General features: G+C 46.2%; 1 protein-coding gene across 4 annotated transcripts in view; it reads left to right on the top strand.

Annotated features, from left to right (window-relative positions):
- Positions 1–21,486, top strand: part of ELAPOR1 (endosome-lysosome associated apoptosis and autophagy regulator 1) — a 68,261-nt gene extending 46,775 nt beyond the window's left edge. Inside the window, exons 9-24 of one of the 4 annotated variants that reach the window (XM_049616652.1) lie at positions 1,804–1,892; positions 5,773–5,950; positions 6,647–6,775; positions 7,171–7,261; positions 9,229–9,334; positions 9,610–9,747; positions 10,262–10,525; positions 11,826–11,999; positions 16,480–16,660; positions 16,966–17,062; positions 17,532–17,633; positions 18,963–19,089; positions 19,167–19,345; positions 19,867–20,032; positions 20,276–20,331; positions 21,201–21,486. In XM_049616652.1, the coding sequence (XP_049472609.1) occupies positions 1,804–1,892; positions 5,773–5,950; positions 6,647–6,775; positions 7,171–7,261; positions 9,229–9,334; positions 9,610–9,747; positions 10,262–10,525; positions 11,826–11,999; positions 16,480–16,660; positions 16,966–17,062; positions 17,532–17,633; positions 18,963–19,089; positions 19,167–19,345; positions 19,867–20,032; positions 20,276–20,331; positions 21,201–21,234 (2,111 nt within the window). In that variant the 3' untranslated portion in view covers positions 21,235–21,486. Of the gene's footprint in view, positions 1–1,803; positions 1,893–5,772; positions 5,951–6,646; positions 6,776–7,170; positions 7,262–9,228; positions 9,335–9,609; positions 9,748–10,261; positions 10,526–11,825; positions 12,000–16,479; positions 16,661–16,965; positions 17,063–17,531; positions 17,634–18,962; positions 19,090–19,166; positions 19,346–19,866; positions 20,033–20,275; positions 20,332–21,169 lie in introns of all 4 variants that reach the window. The other 3 variants (XM_049616655.1, XM_049616653.1, XM_049616654.1) reach the window with 3 other exon arrangements.
- Positions 21,487–23,283: the final 1,797 nt, after the last annotated feature.

The raw sequence follows: 23,283 nt of genomic DNA, 5'->3' as shown, positions 1-23,283 counted from the left end.
CGGGGACAGAAGTGGTGTGAGAATGCGCGGTTGAGGAAGCTCCCCAGGGCAGGCCAAGGAAGCTGTAACTAGGAGATTCTCTGATCTAGGAACTCATTTGGTGCCTTGGAAAGAAGAAGGGATCAGTTGGGAAATAAGCCTTCGCTGGGAAAGAGAGAAAGAAATTCCTCAATCCTTATTTAAAATCCCATGACAGTTACCAGATAGAAATCATTCGCACAAACCCAGGTAATAATAGTTACTAGCATTTAGTGAGTCCCTACTTACGATGTGCCAGGGATGTGCTGGCTCCAGTGAGGTGGATATTATTATTCCTGCTCTACAGATGAGAGCACTAAGCCTCAGGTTCAGTAACTTGCCTGAAGTGACACAGCTGGTAAATGAAGCAGGATCTGGGGTGCCTGGGTGGCTCAGTAGGTTACGCGTCTGACTTCAGCTCAGGTCATGATCTCAGGGTTTGTGGGTTCGAGCCCCGCATCAGGCTCTGTGATGACTGCTCAGAGACTGGAGCCTGCTTCGGATCTGTGTCTCCGGCTCTCTTTGCCCCTCCCCCACTCATGCCATGTCTCTCTCTTTCTCTCTCTCTCAAAAATAAATAAACATTTAAAAAAAATTTTTTTTAAAGAAATAAAGCAGGATCCAAACCCAATTCTGTCTAACTTAAAATCTCAGTCCACTCTATCACACAGCCTGTCAGATAATATATAGAGTGAGGAGGTCTCGCTTGTATTAAATGTTTACCTGCAGGTGACAACAATAGTCACTGTGGAAATGATGGAGACAGGTGTAGTGGTAGTATTGTACTGGCACTCTATAAAGCCATGACTTTTATTTTGGGGAAGTAAAGTCCCTGGAAATTTTTAAAAATTTATTTTCAAAAGTTATGTGTATTTTTCTGGATAGAAGAAACGGGTCTTTTTACAAATTCTCAACATGTTTGTAATTCAGAAAAGGTGAAATTCATTGTTTCAAAGAGGGATACACCGAAATAGTTCTTGCTATCGAGGCACTCATAGGGTTAAAGCAAACTGACATACAGAGAGTAGAATAAATAAAATGATAGTTAAGACGGTTTTTATTAGGAACAGGTCAGGGTTAGAGATGGCACCAGGATGTTTGGGGGTAGGGAAAGTGGAAAGAGCTCTGTATCTTTTTTTTTTTTTTATGTTTATTTATATTTGAGAAAGAGAGAGAGTGAGCGCGAGCAGGGCAGGGGCAGAGAACGAGACAGAGACAGAATCTGAGGAAGGCTCCAGGCTCTGAACTGTCAGCACAGAGCCCGACGTGGGTCTTGAACTCAGGAACCGTGAGATGATGACCTGAGCTGAAGTCAGATACTTAACTGACTGAACCACCCAGGCACCCCAAGAGCTCCATGTCTTAAGTGGAGTCAGAGGAAATTATCAGCTCATTTGTGTAGGATGGTTGCATGGAAAAGGGAAAACAGGATGCGGGTTTCAGGAACTTACATTAGTGGCGGTTAACCTGTAAGATGCTCTTTCCAGCTAGTCGCCCTCCTCACTGGTCCCCTGGCCGGTCCCCTTCTCTCTGCCCCTCCCCACTGTGCGGGCCCAGTGGCTTCTCATAGCACTAGGGAGAGGTGCAAAGGGGGTATCTGAGCAGGGCTTTAGGGACCGGAAGTGAAACAAAGGGAAGGGTGGGTATGCAGGGTGTTCTACCCCCCGTCAGTACCTGTGCTGTGCTATACCCCTGGGTCTTAGAGGTCACAGGTCATGAGCAAGTGGGCAAGAGCTCTGCTTTCTTATGTAACTTCAACTATTTGTCCTTACTTTTGCAACTTAGAAAAAGGATCTTCCTCCTGCAAAGTACGCCCAGCCTGCACAGACAAAGACTACTTCTACACTCACACAGCCTGTGATGCCAACGGAGAGGTGGGTAGCATGATCTTGGAGCCCCTTTGTCCCAGATAGTTCCTTTGCCTGCTCCTTGGGCTTTACCACATTTGGAGTTCCAGAGGTCAGAGAAGCTGGCACCAGAGAAAACCCCACAGACCTCCGCAGTGACCCTGGGGCCAAGGGGGGAAGCAAAACAAGACGGCCTCATTCATTTTCAGGTCAGAGACTCGTTTTTGCCCCATTTGTTCCGCTCCTTAGTTACATGTGCTCTGTTGCAAAAAGCCATTTCATTTTCTTTTGCTTGGTTTCTTCCATTTGCTTATTAGCCCCTCTGGGCAATGACTGCCTGTCCATGCACACTTATTTCCTCATGGAACTCATCAGACTTGTCCCCTTGGTGCTGCTTTTGTGGGCTGGCAAAGGGAATTGATTCCTACTTCCTGGCTCACTGGAGAATGGCCTGACTGTTCGGTCTTTGCTGGTTCCCTCTTTCCCCCAGGCTTTCTGCCTCAGAAAGACTTTCCTTTGTAGTCTGCATCGCCACTGAGTCAGCAGGCGTGTTTTGAGTATTAATGCAGTGCCAGGCTTGGTGCTCAAGTTGGGGACTCTGCGGTGACAGAAGTGCCTGCCCTCGGGGAGCTCGCAGTCCTAAGAAAGAGGGTGAGGGAGGAGAACAGGGCCTGACCAAAGCAAGAAGAAAGATGCGCAGGGCCCTGGGAGAAACCGGGAGAGGAGTGACCAGGACTTGGGGGTCCAGGAAGGCCTTTCACTGGTCACATGTTCATTTCAACAGTCAGTCATGGTGCTAAGCACTCTGTATACAACAGTCAACCAAACAGAGGGAACATCTACTCTTATGGAACTTAATTCTTGCTGGGGCACAAGTGGAGAGAGAGAGAGAGAGAGAGAGAGAGAGAGAGAGAGAGAGACAACAGATGAACAACAAATTAGACTATATCAGTAAGTGGAGGGAAAAAAATAAAAGATTAGGAGACAGAGAATGACAGAGGGTGGAGATACTATTTTAGAGAGGGTTGGGATGACATTTGAGGAGGTGACATTTGAACAGAGACCTGAGTGAGATGAGTGGGGGCCCCAGCGCTTTCCAGGCAGGGGCACAGCAGGTGTGGAGGTCCTGAGACGATTTGTCTTAGATTAGACTTTCTAGATGAGTTGTCTGTATCTGTATCCCTAAACCACAGCCTCTCAGACAGAGAGAATGAGAAGTTGGGAAATCTGCATTCAGCATTAAGCATGTGCTTGGCTCTTAGGGTGCATAGGTGTTTGCCGGCTGGATGGCTGGATAGATTCTCCTTTTGCCAAATAAGCACGGGATAAAGTCTGGTCCTTAGCAGTGGCTGTTTTTCATAATCATCTCCTACTCTCCACCCTCCCCCACCCCTTTCTTCATGTTTGGAGCATCATTCCCTTGCCCAACAGCCAAGGGAGAATGGCTGCACATGTCATCAGTTGTACCTTACATTCAGTTCTGCAGTGTTTGGGGTTCTGTATGACCTTGAAAAAATTATTTTCATTTTATTGGCATCAGTTGACTCACTAATTAAATGAGGACACTTAATCCTGCTCCTCTTCTCCCCGCTTGGCATAACATATGACTGAATGTGGCTCTTTGCTTCCTTCTGCCCCAGTCTCTCCCCTCCCAGGCCCAGGCCAAGGCCCTCTAAATCTGTAGTGAGCTCTGCTGCCTGCCAGCCTGGCTGTCTGCCTTTGCCTTTGGATGCTCAGTAGGGCCAGAACCAGTGCTCCGCCTTAGCAGCCCAGCTAAGGCTCAGGGGAGGAGCCCTGAAGCGTGAGTGCACACGAACATGGGTTCATCAGGAATGCTTTACAGAGCTCTTGTGATTTGTGCCTCATGCCCACACTGGTTCTGCTGAGTCTCATGATTTCACTTTGCCTTCTAAACTGTATTTTTAAAAATATTTTTTAGAGTTTATTTATTTTGAGAGAGGGAAAGAGAGAGCACATGCGGGGGAAGGGCAGAGAGAAGGAGAGACAGAATCCCAGACTCTGTGCTATCAACCCAGAGCCCTACGTGGGGCTCCAACTCATGAGAACATGACCTGAGCTGAGACCAAGAGTCGGACACGTAACCCACTGTGCCACCCAGGTGCCCCTAAACTGTATTAAAAAAAAATTTTTTTTTAACATTTATTTATTTTTGAGACAGAGAGAGACAGAGCATGAACGGGGGAGGGTCAGAGAGAGAGGGAAACACAGAATCTGGAACAGGCTCCAGGCTCTCAGCTGTCAGCACAGAGCCCAACACGGGGCTCGAACCCACGGACCGCGAGATCATGACCTGAGCCAAAGTCGGACGCCCAACCGACTGAGCCACCCTGGCGCCCCTAAACTGTATTTTTAAATCAAGGGATGTAACTCGTAACTCGAGCTGACTCCCATGATTGCCCTGGTGACCTTTGCCGTGCCTCGGGGGTTTCTCAGGGACTAGACTGGCCAATTCACTGGGGCTGCTGCATGTGCTGCTCTAAGGGATGGCCCAAGTCAGTCTTCCTGCTCCCCAGACCCTTCTCTCCATGAGACTCAAGGGGACAGGCTGAGAGCGCCTAGGTTAGAGCACAAGCCGAGGGCTCTGGCCATTAGCTTCTCTTCCAAGGGAAGAATGTCTTCACAGCTGAGCTGAGCAGGGAGAGGAGGAGCTCTAGCACTCACTGTCAACAAAGACAGCACAGGTTCCTTTTAAGACTTGTCACTTCTTATCCTGAATAGAATGGAAAGATGCCTTATTCATCCACCTTTTCACATATATGGTAGTGCTGCACAGATTATCACATCAGCGTAATCCACAGAAGTACTTTTTGTCTCTGACTCAGCCCAAGGACCACATAGGAGGCTTAGAGCTGCTGAACCAGGAGCCTCCTGTAGGTCAACCCCTCTTCTGTATAGATGCCTCCATCAGAAGAGTAGGGATGGCCCTAGTGAATGACAGATACAATGCTTCCCTTCCCCACTGATGTGATAGATGACCATTCCTCTTCCCTCCTCCCTAGCTTTATTGAGATGTAATTGACATATAACATTGTGTAAGCTTAAGGTGTACAGTGTGTTGATTTGATGTATTTGTATATTGCAAGATGATGACCACCATAGCATTAATTAATACCTCCACTATATCACTTAATTACCCTTTTTATTTTTGCAGTGAGAACATTTAAGATCTACTCCCTTGGCGACTCTCAAGTATATACAGAAATACAGTACTACTAACTGTAACCACCTTGATGCACCCTTAGATCCCCAGAACTTATTGGTCTTATAACTACAAGTTTATACCCTTTGGCCAACATTGTCCCTTCTGCCTTGATATCTCAGAGAACACAGTAGCCATAGATTGTTATTATGTGATTGTTGCCCTTGCTAGATGGTGAGCACCTTAAGGGCAGGGGGCCATGTCTCATTCATCTCTGAGCCACCAGGTCTGGCACACAGATGTATTAGGCTTTCTAAAATGTCTATTGAGTAAATGAAAAGGCAAAGAAAATATTTGGAAGACAAATTGGGACACCCCTTTCTATGTTTTGGGGTTTTCATCAGCTACTTTTCCCGTGACTTTAGTAGTGATAAGATTCTACATTGGAATCAGAGCTTTCTCTGGAGACAGCTGGTCCTCCCATGACCATTCTTTCTGTCACACAAGTCCTCATTAAGTATTTCCCTCTTCATCCAGTCAACATTCAGCAAATATTTGTCGAGCACAACCATGTGCCAGGCTCTGGGCTAGGGTCATTGGAGGCACTGGTAACCAAAACAAGTTCCCCACCCTGGTGGAACTTTCGTTATAGCCCAGAGTCCTCCCACCTCACCCCATTCTCGAGATAAATTCCTAAAGATGTGCCAAATGCCACACAGGCTGAGCGTTCTTAATCCATTTCTGCAGACACAGCTCATGTACAAATGGGCCCAGCCGAAAATCTGTGGTGAAGATCTCAAGGGGGCCGTGAAACTGCCCGCTTCTGGCGTGAAGACCCGCTGCCCACCCTGCAACCCAGGCTTTTTCAAAACCAACAACAGCGCCTGCGAGCCCTGCCCTTATGGCTCTTACTCCAACGGCTCTGGTAACCTCTTTATCTGCATTCTACCTGTTCCCACATCACCCACATGGGTGGTCAGCTGAATGTGCATTCTGTCCTTCCAAGGATGCAGTAAGGACCGGGACACTCTGTGGACTAAGTTCAGGAGAAGAGAGGGCAGGGTGGGACCTGTCTGCAGGTCAGAGTCATACTTGAGAACTGCCTGCCTTCCTCCCTATTCCAACTGCGAATGTGACTCGGGCTTGAAGTACCCAGTCCTCACCACAGAGACTGCTAGCATGCAGCAGGGATGCTAACCAGAAGGTCTGGGAAGCTGGGATGGCCAGCTTGACACAATCAGAGCCATAAGCCATGCTGCAGAAAGGAGTTGGGAGGATTTGTGTGCCTATTCATGTAAATGCATTTACTGATAATAATGTGACAAATAATATGAACTACATGCATCAGACTAGGAGACACATTTAAGTCTCAAAATGAAGAACTTGGTGAGCAAGTAGGACAGCTGGAGTTTTGGAATTCAGGGTCAGAGTTTACGTCCTGAGTTTGTTAAATACATTGTCAGAATGTTTTTGAGTCAACTCGATATAACCGTGCTATGGTGCTCAGCATCACCCTCCTTTGGCTGCCTGCCCTTGTCGCCACTTAATCTGTGTGACAGCAGCTCTGGTCAGGGTGGCCGCGGCCTCCCCGCTGAAGGTGTGGATCTTGTGGTTACCCCAGATTGCACCCACTGCCCAGCCGGGACTGAGCCTGCTGTGGGATTCGAATACAAATGGTGGAACACGTTGCCTTCAAACATGGAAACCACCGTTCTCAGTGGGATCAACTTTGAGTACAAGGGCATGACCGGTAAGTGCGTCCCCACTTACTGTGAGCTGTCGGCTCCCTGCTCACCCTACAGGGGCTCCTCCACTTCACATTTCTTCATAATAGTGATGTCTACAACGAAATGAGCTAATCATGCCATGCATTCTCTCTAAAGTTCCACTCCTTGCGGACATTTATCCTCCAAAACTTAGTTTTAGAGACAAAGCCGGAACTAGAAGCAAGGTGCACACTCCAAAGAGCTTGCTCTGAGAGTTTCAGAGGCTTTGACCCAAGTAGCAGGATAAATAACATGACTTGGTTGGGCTAGTGGTTCTGGATGCCTCAAAGGACAGTGTTCTCTCAGCATGTCATCTGGATGTACACTTGCCCTTCATCTGTGACCACTGGGGTATTAACTCTCCCCTCTCTTTTTCCAGGCTGGGAGGTGGCTGGTGATCACATTTATACAGCAGTTGGAGCTTCAGACAATGACTTCATGATTCTCACTCTGGTTGTGCCAGGATTCAGGTGAGGAATACAAAACCCAGGGGAATCCCACACCACCTTGGCCACAATCAAGTCCCACATAGCTTAGAATGTTGTAGAGGAGAGGGCTTCTGGCATGCAGAAGTATGAGTTCAGAATAGAGGAGAGCAATGGTAATGGTCTGACAAAGATAATCTGAATGCTAATATGGCTTCTTAGTTGCTGCCCATGCTGGCGGACCTACTGGTCGCGCTCCGTCTCATCTGGCTTCTCTCATCTATTGGCCACATGCTACTCAAATTCTTCCTCCTTGGGGGTGCCTGGATGGCTCATTTGGTTAAGCATCCAACTCTTGGTTTCGGCTCAGGTCATGATTTCATGGTTGGTGGGTTCAGGCACCACATGGGGCTCTGTGCTGTCAGAGCAGAGCCTGGTTGGGGTGCTCTTTCCTCTCTCTCTCTGCCCCTCCCCCACCGCACATGTGCACACACACACTCTCTCTCTCAAAATAAATAATTAAAAATAAATTTGTCCTCCTCATGGCATCTAGATAAAATGTTACCAAAAACAAAACAAAATAAAACAAATCAAAAAACCAAAAACGCTTTTAAAAAGGAGAGCCAGAAATACCCATAGACAGTTCATCTTTATTTGGGGTAAGAAGACTGAGATGGATTGTTCTCATTGTCATATTGATCCCCATATCCCAAGAAGACCTAGGACATTAAGCAATTTGTTTGCCATTAAAAAAGAAAAAATACCACAGGCAGTGTGGTACAGTGGAAAGAATAATAGGCTGAAGACAGGACACTTGAACTTTGCCAATTATTGGCTTTGTGAACTTGGAAAAGTCACCATGCTCCCCCTATAGGCTTCAGACTCCTCATCTGTAAAACAAGTCACATTCTGTGACTTTGGACTAACTCAGGTTGAGATGATTCTTCCAGCCCAGTGGTTGGCACAACTGTATAGACGGGAGCTGGGACTGATGGTACTTAGAATACGAGCAAATGGCCAAAGCCAAAAGAAAAGCCATAAAAGGATTTCCAAAGCCAAAGTGAATTCTTGTACCCATATGTGCTTTCAGGATAGGGGGGGACCACTGAAGAGGTTCCCTATTTCCAGTCTGTCTTCTCCACTACCTTCTTCAAACTCCCTCCTTTCCATCCCTAGCACAGTGCTCAGCCCACAGTGGTTGCTCAAAAGGTATTGATTTCCTTTCCCTTAATTTACACTACTCAGAGATGAGCAGTTATCCCATTTGCAAGGTGAGCAAAATTTTTAGGCTTTTGGGGGGGGATAACATTCCTAAAAGTACGTATCAATTTTCAAATCTGATTGCTATGGTAAAGTCCTTCCTCAAATCACCCACTCACCACCACCCCTTACCTGCCCCCTTGGGCATGGATCTCTTTCCCAAAAGAAGGACCAGATTGAAAACTTGGCTTGAAGAGATGATAAATTGAAATATCTGCTCATTTGACCCAGGAAAAGCTCCCACCACCCCAGAGAATGAGCTGCTAAGTGAATGTAGGTAATTTACATCTTATGATGGTGGAGCTTCTCAAACTTTAATGTGCTTATGCATCACCTAGGAATCCTGTTAGTGTGCAGATTCTGATTCAGTGGGTCTGGGGAGAGGCCTGAGGTTCTGTGCATCTAATAAGCTCAGGTTAGGGTGATGCTGCTGGTCTGGGGACCCCACTCTGCTAGTGAGGTTATATAGCATTTTACTAAGCACTCGTACATCTGGTATGCCTTTGGATCTCACCACAATGATGGAAGGTAAATAAGAAAGATATTATCACCTTCATTCTACAGATGAGAAAACTACAATTTGGCTAGGACAAGGTCACATAGCTAGGTGGCAGAATTGGACTTAATCCATTGCTGTTTCCAACATACTCAGAACTTAATCCTGTCCCCCCAGCAGACCCTTTGCTGCTGTCTGGGCTCTTCAATAAGCATTGCCTGACCTCTGGAACTGACTTTTAATTTCTGCACCATAGACCTCCACAGTCAGTGACGGCAGACACAGAGAATAAAGAGATGGCCAGGATCACATTTGTCTTTGAGACCATCTGTTCTGTGAACTGTGAGCTCTACTTCATGGTGGTATGTTTCCCTTTCCTTGTCTGCTATGGGGCTTCCAGGGACTATGGGGAGGGTTGCCCCCCCCCCACCCCGCCCCATTGGCACATGAACATAACTGACAACCTGCTTATAGTGACTTCACAGAGGAAGGGCCTGGACCGTCCATCAGGAACTTAACAGTTTAACATGGGTCTGACCAACTGTAATGGGCCCTGGGATGGCAGCAGCATGGGCGCCCTGCCCCTCACCAGCCACCCAGCAATTGTACTGTCTTCACTTGTCTGTCTTGGGTTCAGGGTGTGAATTCTAGGACCAACACTCCCGTAGAGACATGGAAAGGTTCCAAGGGCAAACAATCCTACACCTATATCATCGAGGAGAATGCTACTATGAGCTTCACCTGGGCCTTCCAGAGGACTACTTTTCATGAGACAGTAAGCTCCTCCCCTTCCGCAGACCCCTGGCTTCCAGGAGACACCTCTGAGTCAGGATGATCCCTGGCATTAGCTTAAGTATGAGTGTGAGGTTCAGAATCCAAGGGTTAGAAGGATCTTAAGGAGTCCATCAGGGAACTGCCTACTCCAGCCCCTGAGAAGCACCCAGCCTTGTCCAAATGACTTCCAGGGAAGATGACACTCTAAGTACTAATACTTTTTTCCCCTTTCACAAGGAAAAGACCTGCTTTTTTTCATTTATCATTATCTACTGCATATTTCCCCCATGGCACTTAATATTTTTATACAACATTTAGAGTGGGTTAGTCTTGGTTTAATGTGACACAAAATGTACATAAAGAGCTACTATTTAGTGAGGAAAAAAAAAGGATTCTTCCAAGACTTTTCTCAAGTATTACAGGGTAAAAGAGGGTTAAGTAGTAATTTGCTATTTCCAGAGAACTCAATTGCTGCTGATGTCTCAGCCCTCTGCCCTCTTTCCTCTTGTTTCCAGGGCAGGAAGTATACCAATGACGTCGCCAAAATCTACTCCATCAATGTCACCAACGTCATGGATGGGGTGGCCTCCTACTGCCGTCCCTGTGCCCTGGAAGCCTCTGACATGGGCTCCTCCTGCACCGCTTGTCCTGCTGGCTACTACATTGATCGGGATTCAGGAACCTGCCACTCCTGCCCCCCTAACACAATCCTGAAAGCCCACCAGCCTTATGGCATCCAGGCCTGCATGCCCTGTGGTCCAGGGACCAAGAGCAACAAGGTGCCAGCAATGTGTCATGCATCCTAACCTTGGCCCTCTGGATGAACAACCTCAGAGGGTTCCAGGACCTGGGTGGGATTTTTGAGGGGCTGATACCCAAGCATTCCCTGTAGCTTACTCCCAGGTTAAGTCCTTGAGGACACCCACCCAGGCTGTGACCATGGACGGCAAGTTCTTAGCTGTAGACATTGGTTTTCAGGGTCTAGGCCTCAGTCAAGGACAAGTCTCATCTTCAAGAGATGGGTTAGGGAGATCTGTGACTGTCTGGTCCAGAGGGTTATTTGGAATCTCTGCAGAGACTTAAAGGAAAGGAATAGGAGCTCGGGTTCACATTCAGCCTACTTCAATCCAGACAATTGTCATGGGTATTTGCCCTGAGTCCTTTGGGAAGGCAACCCACCTTTGCTGGGACATGCAGTTAATTGGCATTGCTCTCTTTTATCCTAGAGATTTCTTCTAAAGTAGAAAAGCAGTGCTGTTGCCCCCATGTACTTTCTAAAGCTAAGAAAGTTCTGTGACAGAAAGCTCTTATGTGTTCATCAATGCTTTTAAATGAATTTGTATTTTATTGATCACAACCACACAAACACACAAACATCTGTAAGGCATTGTTTATGCAGCCCATGAATGCTGCTCAGTTTAGCTGTGTAGTAAAAAGCCACAATTCTGCAGATCCCAGACAACCTCTTTTGGGCACCCTAGACTTTTGCCACTAACTTCCTCCCCTGGGGCTCCCTCTGCCGTTGTGGGAGGGAGTGGCAGTTGCATGTGGCTGCTGCTGAACGGGGACCCTAAAACAGAGCAAGGCGGGGGGTGGTTATGGGAAATAAGTCCACTTTTGAAGCTCAGTGTCCTGCAGAGAACCTGGGAGAGAGGAGGCAGGGTTCAGTGAGTTTTAAATGGGGAGGGAGCAAGGCTTGTATTTCCTCCTCTGCCATCCTGAACACCCTTCTTCCAGTTAGCAATTCTTGTCTTCTGCTTAAAAGCAAGAAGGGCTACCTTGTGTATTGAGAGAGTTCTATATCCAGGCTGAGGGACAAGGCTATAAAAATCTGACCGAATTCCTTACTGGAAAACAGTAGATTTGCGTTTGTACATCATATATGTGCTAATAATTGAACTGTGAGATGCACATGACCCCCACTAGCCCATTTGCCTTGTTTTAATGTCCACTCAATCTGTACATCCGCTTCTTTCACCCCTGGGCTGGACCAGGCCGGGGACGATAGCCACCCCTCTCCACTACAGTCTCTTCCAAGTTCTGCCCACGCAGCGGGCCTGACGGACCCTTTCCCCTCAGATCCACTCTCTGTGCTACAATGACTGCACCTTCTCGATCAGCACTCCAACCAGGGTTTTGGACTACAACTTCCTGGCTTTGGCAAAAACCGTCTCTCTGGCTGGAGGGCCAAGCTTCACTTCCAAAGGGCTGAAATACTTCCATCACTTTACCCTCAGTCTGTGTGGAAACCAGGTAAGGTGTACGCGAGCTGATGGCGTCATATTGAAAGAGGACATCAGTGGGTCAGAGCCAGAGATGACACAGGAGCAAAGCCAAAAAAAAAAAAAAACAAAAAAACAAACAGGCATCAGGCGGTTTAGGAAACTGAAAGTTTTCTAAGTGATTATTATTCTCCCTCAGGACCTTTTCCTATAAAATCAGATGTTTGGTTTATAAACATTTAGGAAAATAAAGGTGTTCAAGATAAGATGTTCGTTTACTCCTACCTGACTTTTATTCTTTTAAAATGAATATGTAAAAACAATGCAGAAGGAAGATTCTGTTCCCTTTAAAAAGCAGTCTTCACTAATCATGGAACTTGTTATTTGTTTTCTTCCCCCCCCCTTTTTTTAAATTTAAATTTTAGTTAGTTAACATACAGTGCAACATTGATTTCAGAAGTAGAATTCAGTGATTCATCACTTACATACAACACCCAGTGCTTATCACAACAAGTGCCCTCCTTAGTACCCATCACCCATCTGGCCCATCCCCCACCTACCTCCAGCTGTCAACCCATAGTTTGTTCTCTATCAATTAAAAAATCCCTTACAGGGGCGCCTGGGTGGCTCAGTCCGTTGAGCATCCAGTTTCGGCTCAGGTCATGATCTCACGGTTTGTGAGTTTGAGCCCCCGTCAGGCTCTGTGCTGACAGCTTGGAGCATGGAGCCTGGAGCCTACTTCAGATTTTGTGTCTCTGTGTCTCTCTGCCCCTCCCCCACTTGTGCTCTGTCTCTCTCTGTCAAAAGTAAATAAAATGTAAAAAAATTTTTTTTTTTAAATACCTTATGGTTTGTTTCCCTCTCTTCTCTTCCCTCCCCTTCCCATACGTTCATCTGTTTTGTTTCTTAAATTCCATCATATGGTTAAATCATATGGTATTAATCTTTCTCTGATTGACTTATTTTGCTTAGCATAATAAATTCTAGCTCCATCCACATCACTGCAAATGGCAAGATTTCATTCTTTTTGATGGCTGAGTAATATTCCATTGTACATATACCACATTTTTTATTTTATTTTATTTTTTTTAACGTTTATTTATTTTTTGAGACAAAGAAAGACAAAGCATGAACGGGGGAGGGTCAGAGAGAGGGAGATACAGAATCTGAAACAGGCTCCAGGCTCTGAGCTGTCAGCACAGAGCCCGACACAGGGCTCGAACTCACAGACCGCGAGATCATGACCTGAGCCGAAGTCGGCCGCTTAACCGACTGAGCCACCCAGGAGCCCCAATACCACATTTTTATTCATTCGTCAATCAATGGACATTTGGGTTCTCTCCACAGTTTGGCTATTGTTGATAATGCTGCTAAATTGTCAATAGTTTGAATCTGTATTTTTGTATCCTTTGGATAAATACCTAACAGTGCAATTGCTGGGTCATGGGATAGTTCTATTTTTAGTTTCTTGAGGAACCTCCATACTATTCTCCAGAGTGGCTGTGCCAGTTTGCGTTCCCACTAACAGTGCCAGAGGCTTCCCTGTTATTTGTTTTCTAAAGGCTGGATAAAATAAACTGTTTGTAGTTCATCCCTGTGAACCTTTGCTGACAGTATAAAAGAAAGTAATGTGAAAGGCTTTACAGGATATTAAAAGAATGTTATGTTCAGCCATTTCATGCTGCTGCAAATATTTTGGATCAAAAATTCAAAGGCAGAAATTAAAGGGCAATCACACCGCTACTGCACTTAACTAAATCACAAACAAGGCAGGATTCATAGTTGGAGAGTTATTAGTTTCAAATATTACAAAATAAAGAGCATCTTGAGCCTTTAGTCTGTGACCCTGTGAGGCAGTGAGGCCTTTACACAGCACAGCTTTACCACCTTCTGTAGCGTGCAAAAAAAATTTGACTTGTGTTTATGTAGACAACAGGCCAAGAAATAAACTAATCAATATTCTATGGCAATTATGTCTTAATAAAAGAAAGGAAGGAAGGAAGGAGGGAAGGAAGGAAGGAAGGAAGAAAAGAACTAATCTATGGAAAGTTCGAGATACATGTCTCTATCTTGTCTTTCAAAGTCTTTGAAGAAGTTAAAATGAAGCTTGCACAGTGAGTTAGTGATAACTCAGGAATTGAGACTGATTAAAGGAAGACCATGTAGTAAAAGTTTCATTCAGTGAGCTGGAAGGGCGATGAAGATGTGGAGTTTGGAGAGATTGCCTTCTTTTCTTTGCTCCTTTTATCTTTTCAGAAATGCTTACTGTGTACTGTCACACTACAGACTGGCATTTCAAAGACAAAATAACTCTTGTTTTACCATAAGGTACAGATTTCTTTCTGTTCTCATGTTCCTTATTTCTTACACTCTAAAAAATAAACTAAGAACCACCAGATTTAGCAACTGACATTGCTTCATTTTTAACAAAACTTAGAATATTGAAAATCCTACATTGTAAATGCTTAATACACTTACATTTTTTAAAATTTTATTAAGTTCTATTTATTTTAATTTTTTAATGTTTATTTATTTTGAGAGAGAGAGAGAGAGAGGCAGAGAGGCACAGAGACAGAGAGACAGAGTGCAAGCAGGGGAGGGGCAGAGAGGGAGGGAGACACAGAATGTGAAGCAGGCTCCAGGCTCTGAGCTGTCAGCACAGAGCCCGATGTGGGGCTTGATCTCACAAACCGTGAGATCATGACCTGAGCCAAAGTTGGACACTCAACCGACTGAGCCACCCAGGCGCCCCAGAAAAAATTTTATTAAGTTTAAAATTTTAATCCTGGTATAGTTAAAATACAGTGTTATGTTAGTGTCAGGTATATAATACAGTGATTCAACACTTCCATATATCACCCTGTGCTCATCGTGATAAGTGTGCTCCTTAATCCCCATCACCTATTTACCCCATCCCCCGACCCACCTCCTCTCTGATAAAACACCAGTTTGTTCTCTATACTTAAGAGTCTGTTTCTTGGTTTGCCTCTCTCTCTCTTTTTCCCCTCTTTGTTCATTTCCTTTGTTTCTTAAATTCCACATAGGAGTGAAATCATAGGTATTCATCTTTCTCTGTCTGACTTATTTCATTTAGCATTATACTCTCTGGCTCCAACCATGTTGTGGCAAAAGGCAAAATTTCATTCTTTCTTATGGCCAAACAATATTCCATTGTGTGTATATACCACATCTTCTTTATCCATTAATATATCGGTGGACACTTGGGCTGCTTCAATTATTTGGCTATTGTAAATCATGCTGCAATAAACTTAGGGGTGCAGGGGCACCTGGGTTGCTCAGTCAGTTTAGTATCCAACTCTTGATTTTGGCTCAGGTCATGATCTCACATTGAGCCCCACGTTGGGCTCCATGCTGGGCGTGGAGCGTACTTAGGATATTCTCTCTCTCTGTCTCTCTCTCTCTCTCTCTCCCCCTTCCTCTGCTGATCCCCAACTCAAGCTCTCATTGTCTCTCTCTCAAAATAAATAAATATAAATTTTTTAAAAAATATTGAAAAGATTATTTTAATTTTTTTAAATGTTTATTTTTGAGAGAGAGAGACAGAGTGTGAGCAGGGGAGGGGCAGAGAGAGAGAGGGTGACACAAAATCTGAAACAGCCTCCAGGCTCTGAGCTGTCAGCACAGAGCCCAATGCGGGACTCAAACCCATGAACTGTTAGATCATGAGCTGAGCCAAAGTCAGATGCCTAACCGACTGAGCCACCCAGGCACCCCACAAATGATTTTATATTAGCAGACAAGTTATATATTGATATTCCACAAATTTAACATTTTTTTCAAGAACAACATCTCAGTGTTTCCTCTACTATAAAATCTCCAGGAGGAAGGAGTCTTATGCCTACCATCTTCCAGAGTTCTCTACAGTGAGAGTTGTTATGGAATGTTTATTTCTTGGCATGTTCTCTATATAAACACAAACTTTCTTCTCTTGATACATTTTTTAAAATGGACTAGGTTCTAATTATTTCCCAGATGTCCTACCTCAAGGCAGGGAGGCAGTTACTTATGGGGTCTGTTTCAACTGCTGGGAATCTCTGTCTGGAAAGTGCTCCCAAGACAAGCACAGTGGAATCAGAGCACTAAGGGAGACACAGAGAGGGAATGTTCAAAAATTTCAGGAAACCAGTCATATATTTCAGCAGCTATCTAGAAAACTGGTCAGGGTAAGGTGGGCTGGTAGATTAGAGCTCCAGATTGTTTGCCACCATCACGACACCACTTATACAAGGTTCCCACGTGATTGCAAGGAAACAAAAAGGCTTGCGACCCCTGGGCCAGGCTTCCAGAAACTAGGACACCTAGGCCTTATTTTTAGCATAAAAAAAAAAAAAGTCTGTTTTATAATTAGATCTGGGATGAATCATTCCACTGCAACATACCATCGGAAGGCTGAAATTTCAGATGTGAAAAAGCTGTGCCCTCCTTCTTTTTGGGAGTTCTATGACCATTCACTGCTCCCCACTTAATCCTCTCTGTGTCTGCCAACCCAGGGTAAGAAAATGTCCGTGTGTGCCGACAATGTCACTGACCTTCGAATTCCTGAGGGTGAGTCGGGTTTCTCCAAATCCATCACCGCCTACATCTGCCAGGCGGTCATCATCCCCCCGGAGGTGACAGGCTACAAGGCTGGAGTGTCCTCGCAGCCTGTCAGCCTGGCTGACCGACTTATCGGTGAGTAAATCAGCTGCTGCAGCCTGTTTGGGCTTGTATATGTGTAAGAGAGAGTGAGGCTACCAGGCTCTGAGGTGAAAAGGCCCCGGATGAGGGACCCAACCTCCTGACCTTTGTTTTCCATTCCATCTTGGGATGCCACGTGCCCCCTGGGGCTTCTGACAAACTTTGGTTCACCCTTTCATGAGCCACTCTGGGGTGTGATGAGATGGAGGAAGGTTGGATGTTGACAGGTATTGAAAGAATTGAAGTGGTTGCCGGCTCATGCTACTAGTGACAACTAATTAGGAGCTCTAATTTGGCAGGGGTGACAACAGATATGACTCTGAATGGAATCACCTCCCCAGCCGAACTTTTCCACCCGGAGTCCTTGGGAATACCGGACGTGATCTTCTTTTATAGGTGACGATGAGAGACCAGTCTGTACAAGGGAAATCTAGGCCCCTCCACAATTTCTGGTGCATCCCTCTCTCCAGCCACCTACTTATCAAGCCAGAACATACCCGATGTCTAGCAGAACCACCCAGCAGTGACAGCTACAGGCTGGGAGTCCATTGATTCCCAGCTTCTGGGGTATTACTGGGGCAGATGTGCCCTGGAGGCAGGGAGAAATACGGGATTATCTGTGGCTGACTTCCCTTCCTGCCTTAGGAGACTCCGGTGTTATGGATATGCTAACCTTTCCTGGACCAGTGCCTTTCCCCTTGACCACATCTCCCCGATCCCCACTCTCTCACTGTATAACCCCAGTCCTGTGCACTCCCAAGTCCTGACTTCCCCAGCAAGGAAACTGTTCCATGTTGACGTCAACGACTCTCCAATGGCACAGGTGAGTGATTCGTTCCCCTATGGGGGTTGGCTTTCTCTGCAGGTCCAGTGACGTGACCCAGTCCTGCAGTTCTGGGAGATCAGCCACCGTCCGTGTCAGATGCAGTCCACTGAAACCCGCCCCTGGAAGTCTGTCATTGCCTAGGTAAAGGGGTGTAACAAAAGGTCTCCCTTCTTTGGACTCATTTCATCCCAAGAGCCAAAGAGAAAACAGTCTGAGAGCCATTCATTGGCTCTTGGGGACACAGTCATGGCTCCAAATTCTCGATCTTCAGATGTCAAGAATGGGGCAGAAGGATGAGTCAAAGCGACTCTCGCATTCCCATACCATTATGGGGACAGCGGCATAGCCAAGTGATTATTTGATTCATCTCCTCCCCTTACTAGCTATGTTATTGTGCATACATTTCTTATCTTCTCTGGGCCTCTTTTTCCTTATCTGTAAAATGAGGGTAATAATAAGTTCCCTCAGGGGGTGGTTGTGAACTTGTGGACTTCTCATGGTGTCTGGCATATGTACTCGCTATTATTAGGATGAGTAACGGTTTAAGGAATCCTAAGAATCTCTCCACAAATAAAAGACCCAATTCTGAGTTTAATAGCTGAGTGCATTAAATCGAGAATTCTGGAACCAGTTTGATGACCGCACCCCTCCCCCACCTCCTTTTTTTGCCCCACCTAACCCCAACTAACATTTTGAGGGGCACTGGTGTCTTTTGTGTGTGTATTTTTTTATTTTTATTTTTTAGTGTTTGTTTATTTTTGGGAGAGAGACAGAGTGCGAGTTGGGGAGGTGTAGAGAGAGGGAAACACAGAATCTGAAGCAGGCTCCAGGCTCTGAGCTGTCAGCACAGAGCCCAATGCAGGGCTCAAACCCACAAACTGCCAAGATCACGACCTGAGCTGAAGTTGGACACTCAACCGACTGAGCCACCCAGGCAGAGGGGCACTAGTGTCTTGAGGAACATGGTTTGGGAAATGTTGCTCCTAAATAAGAGCCACTCAGGGAGACGGGGAACAAAGCAGGATATTTTGACTCCGCAGTGGTGTCAAAATGTAAGACCGCTTTTCTTGTTGTTGTAAACATCACAGTAAAGCACATAACAGCTACCCATGACCCGAAGTCTATTCCTGAAACCCACCCCCCAGGTAGCTGCATCAGAGTGGCTTTTTGCAAAATGTCACAAGTCCACGGAGAGAACAGGAGCCTCTGAAGTGTTGGTTGGGGCAGCCATGCTAGAGCTCAGACACCTGACATTAGCTGTGATAATGTCAGCAAAACAAACGGGCAGAGAGTAGACAGCCCGGTGGAGGGTGGGAGATCAGAGAGCAAGACCTGTGTTAAGGATTAGTTGGAAGGGTCCTGGTGGGGTTCACAGTTTGGCAAGGAGAGGATGGATCAGGCAAGCTATAAGATGACAGGACTCCCACCACCCAGCCAGTGAGCGCTCAAGTCTCTTTTCTGCTTTGTCAGCACATGCTCCGATGGGACCTGTGATGGCTGTAACTTCCACTTCCTGTGGGAGAGTGTGGCTGCTTGTCCGCTCTGCTCCCCTGCTGACTACCACGCTATTGTCAGCAGCTGCGTGGCTGGGATCCAGGTGGGTTCCTCTCCTTGGGGATGTCCCATGAGAGAAGGGAATGTGACCTCTAAGTTTCTTGTTTTCCTCCCCAACAGAAGACTACCTATGTGTGGCGAGAACCAAAGCTATGCGCGGGTGGCATCTCCCTGCCTGAGCAGAGAGTCACCATCTGCAAAACAATCGATTTCTGGCTGAAAGTGGGCATCTCTGCTGGCACCTGTACTGCCATCCTCCTCACCGTCTTGACCTGTTACTTTTGGAAAAAGAATCAAAAGTACATGATGGGGTATTGGAGTTTGGGGATGGACAGGGTTGGATCTTTGAAGTGGGAGGAGAACATCTGAGGGTTAAATTCATGGGGCTGTCCTCTGGAGTTGGCCACAGATGCTGTGACTCTGGCCAGAGACTGGTTGAGCCACTTATCCAACATATGTATTGGTTATCCTGACTCCTGAACACGGACAGTATCACACGGCAGTCTATAAATGGCTATTAGATGCTCAAAAGAAAAGCAAAGAGTATCCTAAATCTGTTGTTATTATTAACAATTAAAATAATAAATTTATGATTCCAATATTTCTATTAAGCTTTGGGAACACAGAAACAGCCAGACTTAAGGAAAAAAGATCACTGAACTGGAAATCAAGATTCCTTAGCTATATGCCCAGCCCTCACACCATTTTGCTGTTTCAGATTCCTTATCTATGGTTACCTGTTTGTAGCCCAGCCTCTCTCTCTCCTCCCTCCCTTATTCCACATTTTGTTGTCTTATCTTTCCCATCCCCTGTCTCATAGACTGGAGTACAAGTACTCCAAGCTGGTGATGAATGCTACCCTCAAGGACTGTGACCTGCCAGCAGCCGACAGTTGTGCCATCATGGAAGGCGAGGATGTGGAGGATGACCTCATTTTTACCAGCAAGAAGTCACTCTTTGGGAAGATCAAATCGTTTACCTCCAAGGTAGGGAGGCTCGTCAGTGCACTGAGGTCAACCTGGAGGGCTGGAGAAGACACCAGTCCTAGGACACTGAATGGTCCCACACTGTTCAGGGATCACTACTCTGCTCCCCACCCTCCCTACTGTTCTGTCCCTTCACCCTCAAAATCCTGGCTTCTGCCTTCTGTGTTTCCACACCTTTATTATTTCCCATGGGGTCCAAGGCTGTTCTTGACCAGGCTCCTTCTCTCCCAACATGCACTCCAGTTGATGAACTGTTTGGGCCTTTTAACTTCCAGAAGGAGTATTGAACCATCTACGTTGTAAGAATCATTTCCCCCCACCCCCACCCCTTTTTTATTTTTGAGGGTGGGGAAGAAGTGGTCTCTAGGATCAACTTCTGATAGAAGCGAGGCTCTCCTTTGACCAGTGGAGGGTGCTGTCCCCTGATGTCTGGGCCTGGTCCTTTGGGAGCTGAGTCAACAGCTAAGTCTAGGCTGCTCACCACTGAGCATTGTGGAGCTGGGAGAGTTGGCTCTGTCCGTGTGGCTGGGTGAGCGAGTTTGAAGCTCATAAATGCAATACCCACAACCCTGTCGCTGGGTGTGGGGCCAGCAGAGAGCGTCCAAGCAACTCCTCCAGGGCCACAGCCCTCTGCAGTCCAACTCTGCCAGAACGCACACCTCACTGCTGCCCTGAACCAGTTCATCAAACAGGTGTGGGCGGGGAGGGTGGTAAGAAGAGAGGAGAGGACTGGAAGGTTGGTGAGGGAAGGAGGGCGGGTAGGTGTTTAGATTGTAGAATCTCATTCCCTTTGTACTGACCTATCAGGGTGACTCCCTTGGCCTTTTTAAAAATCGTGTGTGTGTGTGTGTGTGTGTGTGTGTGTGTGTGTGTGTGTGTTTGTGTGTTTAACCAATAGGAGAACAATTTACCCTGGGACCCCTGAGTCTTTCTGGGCTTTTAGAATTCAGCAAAGATGCAAAGCAGGGGGTTTTAAAGATTTTTCTCATCCTCTGACTGACTGAAAGGACCAAGAAGAATAGAGGGAATCTTTTATCTGTTTCCACAAAGCCGCTGGAAACAGGAATTCCATAAGGGTTCCTTCTGTCACCTCTTTTCCCTTTCTCTCCTTTGTTCGGCAAACTTGCCCCCCTGCAGCAGCCAGCTCCTGTCACCATCTCTCTTTCAGAGGACTCCTGATGGATTTGACTCCGTGCCACTGAAGACATCCTCAGGAGGCCCAGACATGGACCTGTGAGAGGCACCGCCCTGCCTCCCCTGCCTCCTCACCTCGGCACATCACCTTGCAAGCCTGTGGCGATTTGGGTGCCAGCTTCCTGCTGGAAATCTCTTCATTGTGGCCTTATCAGAAGAAGTTTGAATTTCAGATATCTGTTTTTTTTATAGAGTACCCAAACCCTCCTTTCTGCTTGCCTCAAACCTGTCAAATACACCCACACTTTGTTTGTATATTACTCCCTTGCTTGCATCTTGTTTCCCAAAATGGTCCAGCCTTGCCAGAGCCATGGCTTCGTCTGCTCATAATTCTTATAGCACTGGAATGAAAAGTTTTCTTTCTTCTTAAGTATAGAAACAACTTCCTCTGTCCTCTTATTGAAGGGCAGAAGCAGCTGGGAGTTTTTCTGATGATATGCCCTCAGCTCCTGATCTCTTTAGGAGAGAGGCTGTGTGAGGAGGGTGTGGGCATTCCCTCCTGGACCTGTGTGGTGGCCTGGATTCACTGCTCCTGGATAACCAACTCAAACTGAGTTTCATGGATAGGCTGAGGGCAAGGTGAGTAAGGCCTGGGGAAGAAAAGGCTCAATAAGCACAAAGAGAGGCAACCAGGAAAGTTTTGTTTTGTTTTGTTTTGTTTTGTTTTTTAAACTAGGTACTTCAACTCCCTTTCCTAAGTAAGTCATAAATATTCTCATAGGAACCAAAGGAAAAAGTGCACCAAGAAAATGCCCAAGCCCTGGTGGATCTATTCTCCCCCCCACCCTTTTTTTTTTTTAACATCCCACCATCTCCCTGTGACACTAAAGAGAAAAGGTAAGCCCCAAACACAGATGTTTTAGTTTTATTCTCTGCTTGCTTTTACCCACAGAGATGATAAACCCTACCAGTAAGGAAAATTTCCTGTCCTTGAGGGCCCCATTCCTAGAGGCTTGAGCCATAGCATGGAACTGGAGTATCTTATGTTGAAAGAACACAAGGAGGTCAAGGTTTTGATGGGGCCATACCAGGGGATGCAGCCCACAATGGGATGAACCTGAGGTGGCCAGGATGTCTGCCTCTAAGCTTAACTCACTCATCTGCTCAGCTACCAAATAAACATTTTCTAGGTGGGCCAAAAGAGGAATTGACTCCCAACCCCTACTACAATCACAGAACCAGATCAGTCTTCAAGGAGGAAAGACTAGGGGGAGTTGAACAAGATGTGTAGCAAACTGGAACACCTCACACTTTCAAGTCTCTATCCTTCTCTTTCTCCTGTTCTCATTTCCTATGTGTGCTAAAAAACTAAAAAGATTTCCCAATTTCTGGCAGCATCCCTTTTGAAAGGTGAGTAAAGTGAGTGTCCTCTGTGCCCCTTTTCTCTACTTTTGCACCAAGTATAATCGATGGACTTCCAGTGACTACAATGGCAAAAACAGTGCAAAGATTAAATTCTGGTTTCCTTTCTAATACTGGCAATTCTCCCTCCCTATCAAGCTAGCACGACCATCCCTCGGTCAAGGGCCCAGTTACCCATGCTTGTACGTATCTCCTTTTTTGGGTGGCCGCTTGGTGCCCAGAGGGTAGGCAGAGAAGGGGGTTGGCATTTCTAAGTGGTTTGTCTGCCATAAAAATGGTTTGCTGATCTGGTTAACCACTGCTGCCCTGGCAGTGGTTTTATAAAAGGGTCAGTGAGAACCAGGCCCTGCTGTCACTTCTGGTCATCAGTAGCACTGCTGAAGGCAGGTAGTCCCTTTGGTTCAATAAACCTAGAAACTTTTTTGGGGGGTGTCCTCCTCTTATGGGAGTCGGGCTCTCAGACCCTGCAGCAATGTTGGAATTTCTTCCAACAGATGCAAACACCTAGCTCCTGAACTCCAGCCTCAAGTTTTCTGTAGCCTCAGTTAACACCCTGGGTACCTGCTTCTCCACTGAATAACTTTCTTTTGTGACAAGAGCCATACAAGGTCCTTAGGCACCTTCGAAGCAGTAGGAAAAAGTATATACCCTGTTGACTTCTTTATTCTGACATCTTGAAACTGAGTGCCCACAGA

This window comes from Panthera uncia (genome assembly GCF_023721935.1).
Source record: "Panthera uncia isolate 11264 chromosome C1 unlocalized genomic scaffold, Puncia_PCG_1.0 HiC_scaffold_4, whole genome shotgun sequence".
In the NCBI taxonomy this organism is placed as follows: Eukaryota; Metazoa; Chordata; class Mammalia; order Carnivora; family Felidae; genus Panthera; species Panthera uncia.
The sequence above is the reverse complement of the archived record's forward strand: the minus strand, read 5'-3'. Positions and strand labels throughout refer to the sequence as shown.